This window comes from Salvelinus alpinus, chromosome 23, assembly GCF_045679555.1.
Source record: "Salvelinus alpinus chromosome 23, SLU_Salpinus.1, whole genome shotgun sequence".
Lineage (NCBI taxonomy): Eukaryota > Metazoa > Chordata > Actinopteri > Salmoniformes > Salmonidae > Salvelinus > Salvelinus alpinus.
In genome coordinates this window covers 34,324,751-34,335,729 of record NC_092108.1, presented here as the reverse complement: position 1 = coordinate 34,335,729, position 10,979 = coordinate 34,324,751, and the positions used below count along the sequence as shown (strand labels likewise).

Genomic DNA, 10,979 nt, shown 5'->3' with positions numbered 1-10,979 from the left:
GCTCTCAGCCACTGACTGGAGCATGTGTTATCTGTTCCTTATGAGACACAATGAGGACTTGGATTTTCTCTTATGCCAACACAATGCTGAAATCTTATAATAAAAATTACCCTGAACTGAGGTGAAAAGAGGTCACATCACTGGCTGTGTTCCAAATGGAACCCTATTTCCTACATAGTGCACTATATAGGAATAGGGTGCCATTTGGGACAGCGACCATGTTTCATCTAACCCTGTCCCTCCGTTTCCATCCCAAAGTTGGGATGTATCCTTAAATCCTAAAGTTATTCCACATGACACGGAGTGACAGAGGCATGAGTAAAGTCAATGTTAAACCCAGGGGGGTTTTCTCCCACCCATGAGGATTATGTTAGCTGTAGCCTATATCTGTGTCCTAAATGAGACCCTATTCTCTATAGGCACTGGTCAAAAGTAGTGCAGGAAATAGGGATTCCAATTGGGACACAGGTCATAGCTCAAGCAGGTGCATGCCTCTAGATACTGCCCAAAGAAAACCTTTGAAAAAAAGCGCTGCATGAGATGGTTCTCAAGATCACATTAGGAGTTAAGGTTCTGTGTGTGGTAAACAAATGTTTACAAAATGGAGAGATGCACAAAGATAACAGCAGGTTGATCCACTGAATGGTAACAGTTACATTGCTGGAATTTCCATTCTTTTCATTTCGAATCAAAACAGTTTATGTGTTAAAGTGTTAAATCATGTTTGGATTATTGTTTTATTTTTTTGTACTCTGCACTCCACCAAGGCTATATTCCTCTTACACAACGTACATGTAGGGAACTTAACACCTGCAACCATGTGTCTCGGGGGAATCCTGAAAGGATGGTATTAATTATACTGTACCTTTTTACAGTAATAAACCTGTTCATGTGATATGAACAGAGGGCATTTACCACTGGTGACATTATTTAACATAGTGTAGTGAATGAGTCTCTGTAAAAAATATATTTCGAATTTTCTCAAATTCATTCCTTTATCTTAAGGTCTTCTAAGAACATATTTTGTATTAGACAAACAATGAAAGTACACCTTGTTACTAACAGGATGCTCCTAAATTGCACTCTAATCCTATATAGTGCTCTACTTTTGACCATTTCTTTTGACCAGAGTGAAGCGTCAAAAGTAATGCTTAAATAGGTCATAGGATGCCATTTGGGACTCATAATCTCAAGTAGCTGTGGGGTAGAGACCAAAAAACACACAGAGGCAGTGAGGTGAAAGGCTATCTGGAAGAAGGGATCCCAAATGGCTCGACACAATCCGCCAAACACAGCATTGGAATCATAGATAAAGGAGGTTACAGTATCAGAATGATCCCCTCGAGGAGGCTTATAGTTAAAATCAACCCCGCCTTAGAAATACAAGGACCCAAACAACCTGAACCTGCATCTCTCCTCTCCATACAGCTGGAACTGAAACAAATATGACAGCCACAATTAGCAAGATATTGATATGGTATTGTTGCATCCCTGTGTACAACGTGTGCCATAATTTGGAATCATAATTGGAATATTATTTATGATAATGATCATTCTGAGGACAATAATGGTATGTGACTGGCAGGGATTAAACACCTGTTAATTAAAAGTAAAGTTGAAATGGTATTTATTGGGAGGATTATGCAAAATAGGTATTATGATACAAATAACCTGAGTTTGTGGATTGCGTGAACTGCCTTCTAACATGCGTCCACTGAAAAGCCATTGCTTCAGCAACCTTCATGGATGTGGGTTTCAAAGCTGCGGATAATGATAGCAGGTAAATGTTCTACCATTAGGAGAATGACTGTTTGGAATGCATGATCATTCAGGCAGAAAAGCAAATATGATTGCCATATGAGTTTCCATATAAAGAATTTGACTGGAAGAGGGGCTATAAACGCTGAAACACTAGGCTACTACTAATGAAAACAGTTGCCTTCTTACATTTCATGAGTTAATTGAATAGATGGATGGTCACTTCATTGTAGTGAGAGAAATAAATCAGTCTTGCCTCTTTTGACATTTCAGGCAAATAAAGACAATAGGCTACATTTGCGCTCCCCCGAAGACATGCACAATTCCGCACATTCCATTCCCAAAGACAGCATACACGTGTTGCCTTCTTGTGCGTAAAAGTCGCTGTTGTCTGTTGGTGTATTTGCATGTTGTTGGTTTTCAATCGGGGAAGAAAGCATGCATCACTTTGCATAAAAGCAACATACAGCGGTTAGCCCCCGTGGAGCGTGTTGTGGTTCTCCTCTCCAGTCTAAATGATGTCACTTTCTAAAAAGGCTGTCAGCAGGAATGTAGGTGGCACCCAAACACAGCAGCAGGGAGATTCCCGCAGTAAACCTCACACACACTGTCACCAAGGCGCTCCAGTGAAATAGTCCTGCACTTTACTTGGATAGTCTCTGCTTCTCATTTCACCAGTTATCAACCAGGGGAAGGCATTCCAGGAAGACTGTAGGAGTCTCTTCGTGTGCCTCATGGCTGCGGTACTTGGAAACAGCACCCGAACTATGGGAACTTCAGATTGTGAGCTGAGAAGCCACTTCAAAAGGAGAAAGAGGAGGAGGTCGACAAGAAAAGGTCAGTAGACAACTTGTGGTCAAATGACGAGTTGTCACCGTGAGTTAAATGTGGACAGAAGATCACAGAATGTACCCTTCATTGAGATGATAAAGTTTGCCTTGAGGGTTCCTTTGTAAAATAAAATCACAAAGCCTGAAATGAACGCAGGAATACTTTGTCACTGCATCGTTATTGGAAAATATATTTACTTTATGCTGGAGGTGTAAGGTTTGCCAGTGGTCATAAAATGTAGCCTACATTATTACAAATATGATCATACCACACTGTAAAACCAAGTACCTGTGCAGCACATGCTCAACTCATTTCTACAAGGAGTGAAGTGATATAATTGTTTATTAATTGATCTCCTCATATTGGAGGCAACAGAGAAAATGCAGTGTGTGTTGAATTTTGATTCTCATATTATTGAACTGTAAGTGCCTTTGGTCCTGAATTGATTAGTAAGGATACTATAAAATAGGCTTACTCCAATCAATGGAATGCTTTGACCAATCATTTAAATGGATTTTGATAGTTCTCCCCCTCTATCTCCTGTTATTTAAATTCACTCTCATTATCATGAAAGCCCTGACAATAATTTTGATTGTCCTCTTGGCAACAGGTCAACATTTTAGGATTACAATGCACTGCCATTGTTCTTGACACACTAATCCTCGGAAAATGCTGCAGATTATTTCATGAGGGGCTTTGTATTAAAACCTATGCTTATTCAAAGTGCCTAAACCTTTTCCATTCTACGTATGACATATTGGCCTTTTGCTGCTCAATGTGAGAGTGTATAACCTTACAGTAAATGCATTGCATGTGTCCCAAATGCTAGCCGATTCCTGCACTGCGTTTGGTTACAGACTTGGTTTCAAAAGAATCAGTGGCCTTCTATTGAGGAAGTTTCCTGTAATGATTTAACTTAAAGGTTATTTTGAATTGATATATTGACAGAAGAGTTGTATATTTCTCTTTTGAATGTGGGATGTGGTAAACATTTGAGTAGGCTATATAAACATTCAAATGATGAGACAAATATATGACCTTGGAACATTTCTTGGATATCATGAACGTTTTCTTTAAAGACAATAATGTTTTGATCATTAACAGAATACATTTGGTAAATTACTGAACATTTTCATGGAAAATGTGTTATTTTCTCATACAGTACCAGTCAAAGGTTCAAGGTTTTTTCTTTATTTTTACTATTTTCTACATTGTAGAATAATAGTCAAGACCTCAAAACTATGAAATAACACATATTGAATCATGTAGTAACCAAAAAAGTGTTAAACAAATATATTTTAGATTTTAGATTCTTCAAAGTAGCCACCCTTTGCCTTGATGACATCTTTGCACACTCTTGGCATTCTCTCAACCAGCTTCATGAGGAATGCTTTTCCAACAGTCTTGAAGGAGTTCCCACATATGCTGAGCACTTGTTGGCTGCTTTTACTTCACTCCTTCACTCTCTTCACTCTCCAACTCATCCCAAACCATCTCAGTTGGGTTGATTGTGGAGGCCAGGTCATCTGATGCAGCACTCCATCACTCTCCTTCTTGGTCAAATAGCCCTTACACAGCCTGGAGGTGCGTTTTGGGTCATTGTCCTGTTGAAGAACAAATTATAGTCCCACTAAGCGCAAACCAGATGGGATGGCATATTGGTGCAGAATGCTGTGGTAGCCATGCTGGTTAAGTGTGCCTTGAATTCTAAATAAATCACAGAGGGTGTCACCAGCAAAGCACCCCCACACCTCCTCCTCCATGCTTCACGGTGGGAACCACACATGCGGAGATTATCTCAAATCAAATCAAACTTTATTTGTCACATGCGCAGAATACAAATGTAAACCTTACCGTGAAATGCTTACCTACAAGCCCTTAACCAACAGTGCAGTTCAAGAAGAGTTAAGAATATATTTACCAAATAAACTAAAGTAAAAAATAGTAAAAAGTAACACAATAACATAACAATAACGAGGCTATATACAGGGGGTACCGGTACCGAGTCAGTGTGCGGGGGTACAGGTTAGAGGTAATTTGTACATGTACAGTCGTGGCCAAAAGTTTTGAGAATGATTTGAGTCTGCTGCCTCAGTTTGTATGATGGCAATTTGCATATACTACCGGATTGTTATGAAGAGTGATCAGATGAATTGCAATTAATTGCAAAGCCCCTCTTTGCCATGCAAATGAACTGAATCCCCATTAAACATTTCCACTGCATTTCAGCCCTGCCACAAAAGGACCAGCTGACATCAGGTCAGTGATTCTCTCGTTAACACAGGTGTGCGTGTTGACGAGGACAAGGCTGGAGATCACTCTGTCATGCTGATTGAGTTCGAATAACAGACTGGAAGCTTCAAAAGGAAATGCTTGGAATCATTGTTCTTCCTCTGTCAAATATGGTTGGTTACCTGCAAGGAAACACGTTCCGTCATCATTGCTTTGCACAAAAAGTGCTTCACAGGGAAGGATATTGCTGCCAGTAAGATTGCACCTAAATCAACTATTTATCAGATCATCAAGAACTTCAAGGAGAGCGGTTCAATTGTTGTGAAGAAGGCTTCAGGGCACCCAAGAAAGTCCAGCAAGTGCCAGTACCGTCTCCTAAAGTTGATTCAGGCCAGAAAACTCCCCAGACCGTAATCCCATTGAGAACTTGTGGTCAATCCCCAAGAGGCGGGTGGACAAACAAAACCCACAAATTCTGACGAACTCCAAGCATTGATTATGCAAGAATGGGCTGGCATCAGTCAGGATGTGGCCCAGAAGTTAATTGACAAAATGCCAGTGTCTTTAGACAATTCATGTGCAAAGAGTCAATATTGCAGAGGTCTTGAAAAAGAAGGGTCAACACTGCAAATATTGACTCTTTGCATCAACTTCATGTAATTGTCAATAAAAGCCTTTGACACTTTTGAAATGCTAGTAATTATACTTCAGTATTCCATAGTAACATCTGACATAAATATCTAAAGACACTGAGGCAGCAGACTTAATATTTGTGTCATTCTCAAAACTTTTGGCCACGACTGTAGGTAGGTGTGAAGTGACTATGGATAGTTAATAAATAGCGAGTAACAGCAGAGTACAAAACAAATGGGGGGGGGGGGGGGGGGTAATGTAATATTCCAGGGGACAGTTGATTAATTGTTTAGCAGTATTATGGCTTTGTGGTAGAAGCTGTTAAAGGGCCTTTTAGTCCTAGACTTGGCGCTCAAGTACCTCTTGTCGTGCGGTAGCAGAGAAAACAGTCTATGACTTGGGTGACTGGAGTCTGACAATTTTACGGGCTTTCCTCTGACACCGCCTATTATATAGGTCCTGGATTACAGGAAGCTTGGCCCCAGTGATGTACTGGGCCGTACGCACTACCCTCTGTAGCGCCTCATGGTCAGATGCCGAGTAGTTGCCATACCAGGTGGTGATGCAACCGGTCAGGATGCTCTCGGTGGTGCAGCTGTATAACTGTTTGAGGATCTGGGGACCCATGCCAAATCTTTTCAGTCTCCTGAGGGGGAAAGGTTTTGTCATGCCCTCTTCACGACTGTCTTGGTGTGTTTGGACCATGATATGTGGACACCAAGGAGATGTGGAGATGTGGACCCGCCCCACTACAGCCCCGTTGATGTTAATGGGGGGGCCTGTTCGGCCCGCCTTTTCCTGTAGTCCACGATCAGCTCCTTTGTCTTGCTCATATTGAGGGAGAGGTTGTTGTCCTGGCACCACACTGCCAGTTCTCTCCCTCCAGGCTGTCTCATCATTGTCGGTGATCAGTCCTACCACTGTTGTGTCATCAGCAAACTTAATAATGGGGTTGGAGTCGTGTTTGGCCACGCAGTCGTGGATGAACAGGGAGTACAGGAGGGGACTAAGTACACACCCCTTGGGGGCCCCAGTGTTGAGGATCAGCGTGGCAGACGTGTTGTTGTCTACCCTTACCACCTGGGGGCGGCCCGTCAGGAAGTCCAGGATCCAGTTGCAGAGGGAGATGTTTAGTCCCAGGGTCCTAAGCTTAATGATGAGCTTCGTGGGCACTATGGTGTTGAACGCTGACCTGTAGTCAGTGAACAGCATTCTCACATAGGTGTTCCTTTTGTCCAAGTGGGAAAGGGCAGTGTGTAGTGCGATTGAGATTGCGTGATCTGTGAATCTGTTCGGACAGTATGCGAATTGGAGTGGGTATCCAGGAGGATGCTGTTGATGTGAGCCATGACCAGCTTTTCAAAGCACTTCATGGCTACCGACGTTAGTGCTACATGGCGGTAATCATTTATGCAGGTTACCTTCGCTTCCTTGGGCACAGGGACTATGGTGGTCTGCTTGAAACATGTAGGTACTACAGACTCAGTCAGGGAGAGGTTGAAAATGTCAGTGAAGACACTTGCCAGATGGTCCGCGCATGCTTTGAGTACACGTCCTGGTAATCCATCTGGCCCCGCGGCTTTGTGAATATTGACCTGTTTAAAGGTCTCGCTCACATCGGCTACCGAGAGCGTTATCACACTGTCATCCAGAACAGCTGGTGCTCTCATGCATGATTCAGTGTTGCTTGCCTTGAAGCGAGCATAAAAAGGCATTTAGCACTTTGGTAGGCTCACGTCACTGGGCAGCTCGTGTCTGGGATCCCTTTGTAGTACGTAGTATTTTTAGAGCCGGTGTAGTAGGATTCAATCTTAATCCTGTATTGACGCTTTGCTTGTTTGATGGTTCGTCTGAGGGCATAGCGGGATTTCTTATAGGCATCCGGATTAGTGTCCCGCTCCTTGAAAGCGGCAGCTCTAGGCTTTAGCTTGATACGGATGTTGCCTGTAATCCATGGCTTCTGGTTGGGATATGTACGTACGATCCCTGTGGGGACGACGTTGTTGATGCACTTATTGATGAAGCCGATGACTGAGCTGGTACACTCCTCAATGCCATTGGATGAATCCCGGAACATATTCCAGTCTGTGCTAGCAAAACAGTACTAGCGTATCATCCGCGCCATCTGACCACTTCCGTATTGAGCGAGCCACTGGTACTTCCGTCTTTCAGGTACTACTCTGTGTTTCACAAAGACACGGCCGTTGGAACAAAAAATCTCATCAGACCAAATTACAGATTTCCACCAGTCATACAGTTGAAGTCGGAAGTTTACATACAGTTAGGAGTCATTAAAACTAATTTTTCAACCACTCCACAAACTTCTTGTTAACAAACTATAGTTTTGGCAAGTCGGTTAGGACATCTACTTTGTGCATGATACAAGTAATTTTTCCAACAATTGTTTACAGACAGATTATTTCACATTTCCAGTGGGTCAGAAGTTTACATACACTAAGTTGACTGTACCTTTAAACAGCTTGAAAATTCCAGAAAATGACGTCATGGCATTAGAAGCTTCTGAAATGGCTAATTTACATAATTTGAGTCAATTGGAGGTGTACCTGTGGAATTATTTCAAGGCTTACCTTCAAACTCAGTGCCTCTTCACTTATTAACATCATGGGGAAATCAAAAGAAATCAGCCAAGACCTCAGAAAACAAATTGTAGACCTCCACAAGTCTGGTTCATCCCTGGGAGCAATTTCCAAACGCCTGAGGGTACCACGCTCATCTGTACAAACAATAGTACCAAGTATAAACACCATGGGACCACGCAGCCGTCATACCGCTCAGGAAGGAGACGCGTTCTGTCTCCTAGAGTTGAACGTACTTTGGTGCGAAAAGAGCAAATCAATCCCAGAACAACAGCAAATGACCTTGTGAAGATGCTGGAGGAAACAGGTACAAAAGTATCTATATCCACAGTAAAACAAGTCCTATATCAACATAACCTGAAAGGCAGCTCAGCAAGGAAGAAGCCACTGCTCCAAAACCTCCATAAAAAAAGCCAGACTACAGTTTGCAACTGCACATGGGGACAAATATCGTACTTTTTGGAGAAATGTCCTCTGGTCTGATGAAAATAGAACTGAAGAACATAGAAAATAGAATAAAAATAGAACTGTTTGGCCATGTAACCATCATTATGTTTGGAGGAAAAAGGGGGAGGCTTGCAAGCCGAAGAACATCATCCCAACTGTGAAGCACGGGGGTGGCAGCATCATGTTGTGGGGGTGCTTTGCTGCAGGAGGGACTGGTGCACTTCACAAAATAGATGGCATCATGAGGATGGAAAATTATGTGGATATATTGAATAAACATCGTCGTAAAGCTTGGTCGCAAATGGCTCTTCCAAATGGACAATGACCCCAAACATACTTCCAAAGTTGTGGCAAAATGGCTTAAGGACAAGAAAGTCAAGGTATTGGAGTGGCCATCACAAAGCCCTGACCTCAATCCTATAGAAACTTTGTGGGCAGAACTGAAAAAGTGTGTGCGAGCAAGGAGGCCTACAAACCTGACGCAGTTACACCAGTTCTGCCAGGAGGAATGGGCCAAAATTCACCCAACTTATTGTGGGAAGCTTGTGGAAGGCTACCCAAAACGTTTGACCCAAGTTAAACAATTTAAAGGCAATGCTACCAAATACTAATTGAGTGTATGTAAACTTCTGACCCACTGGGAATGTTATGGAAGAAATAAAAGCTGAAATAAATCCTTCTCTCTACTATTATTCTGACATTTCACATTCTTAAAATAAAGTGGTGATCCTATCTGACCTAAGACAGGGAATTTATACTATGATTACATTTTAGGAATTGTGAAAAACTGACTTTAAACGTATTTGGCTAAGGTGTATGTAAACTTCTGACTTCAACTGTATGTCCATTGCTCGTGTTTCTTGGCCCAAGCAAGTATCTTCTTCTTATTGGTGTCCTTTAGTAGTGGTTTCTTTGCAGGAATTCGACCATGAAGGCCTGATTCACGCAGTCTCCTCTGAACAGTTAATGTTTAGATGTGTCTGTTACTTGAAATCTGTGAAACATTTATTTGGGCTGCAATCTGAGGCTGGTAACTCAAATGAACTTATCCTCCGCAGCAGAGGTAACTCTGGGTCTTCCTTTCCTGTGGCGATCCTCATGAGAGACAGTTTCATCATAGTTCTTGATGGTATTTGCGACCGCACTTGAAGAAACTTTCAAAGTTCTTAAAATGTTCCGCATTGACTGACCTTGATGTCTTAAAGTAATGATGGACTGTCGTTTCGCTTATTTGAGCTGTTCTTGCCATAATATGGACTTGGTCTTTTACCAAATAGGGCTATCTTCTGTATACCACCCCTACCTTGTCACAACACAACTGATTGGCTCAAATGCATTAAGAAATTCCAGAAATGAAGCTGGTTGAGAGAATGCCAAGAATGTGCAAAGCTGTCATCAAGGCAAAGAGTGGTTACGTTGAAGAATCTCAAATATAAATTATATTTTTATTTGTTTTAACACCTTTGTGGTTGCTACATGATTCCATATGTGTTTTTTCATAGTTTTGATGTCTTCACTACTATTCTACAACGTAAAAAATAGTACAAATAAAGAATAACCCTGGAATGAGTAGATGTGTCCAAACTTTTGACTGGTGCTTTACCTTGTGCAGAGACTAGGGGACTTTTCAGTACTGTATACTGTAATTGGTTATTTGGGAAAGTTGTGCAATATTGTCCTTTATTCAGGACAGATTAACATGATGAAACAACAGCTGTTGTTGACCATTTCTGTCATCTGTTGTTTTCAACAAAACGTATTATGATGATTTGTATCCATATTTGTTGATTTGATTGTTATTTTGATATAAAGTTACATTACAGATGTAGGATCTTAATTTGACATATAATGCAAAATAATCATGCAGCAACAGGATTTGAACGTTTAGTCCATATTGTTGCTCGATCAGTGGTTAGGCTATTAGCTGGCCAAAATGTAGGCTACATTAAATGTGCAATACTGTTAATATAACCGTGTGTTAGTGTGGGTTTTCAGTAAATGTATGTAAATTACAAAGCTCATCTGCATTTCCAACAGTGCAGGAGAATTCTCAGCAGCAAAAGAGTGATCAAATTAAAATCCTACAATTTTACTTCGGCATTATTCACAGATTTGTAGCATGTATAGCGAGTGCCTCAGGTCTAGACAGACAGGAAGAAAAAGGCTTATATTAATGCAGTGTAGAAACATCAGGTCTGCATTTATCTTTGTTGGTTGTTAAGTTGCATTGAAACCAGACATGACAGCAGTCAACTAGACACCATTTTTTTAAAGACTGATGGCCAGACCGACAGACTGCCTGATCTGTCTATAAATCAGCATTAGGGAATGTTTTAATCTAATTTAATGCATCAGGGAAACTAGTCAACTTTAAATCCATATTGACACCAATATAATAAAGCTGCAACTATTACAGTCCACTGCACAGCAACACTGTCCAGAGACGATAACTGAAACTGACTATGACTCTTATTGTATTTA

General features: G+C 41.4%; 1 protein-coding gene across 1 annotated transcript in view; it reads left to right on the top strand.

Moving 5' to 3' along the window:
- Window positions 1–2,326: 2,326 nt before the first annotated feature.
- Window positions 2,327–10,979, top strand: part of LOC139550844 (double-stranded RNA-specific editase B2-like) — a 30,984-nt gene continuing 22,331 nt past the window's right edge. Inside the window, exon 1 of the mRNA XM_071362046.1 lies at window positions 2,327–2,595. Coding sequence (XP_071218147.1) covers window positions 2,493–2,595 — 103 coding nt within the window. The 5' untranslated portion in view covers window positions 2,327–2,492. The remainder of the gene's footprint in view (window positions 2,596–10,979) is intronic.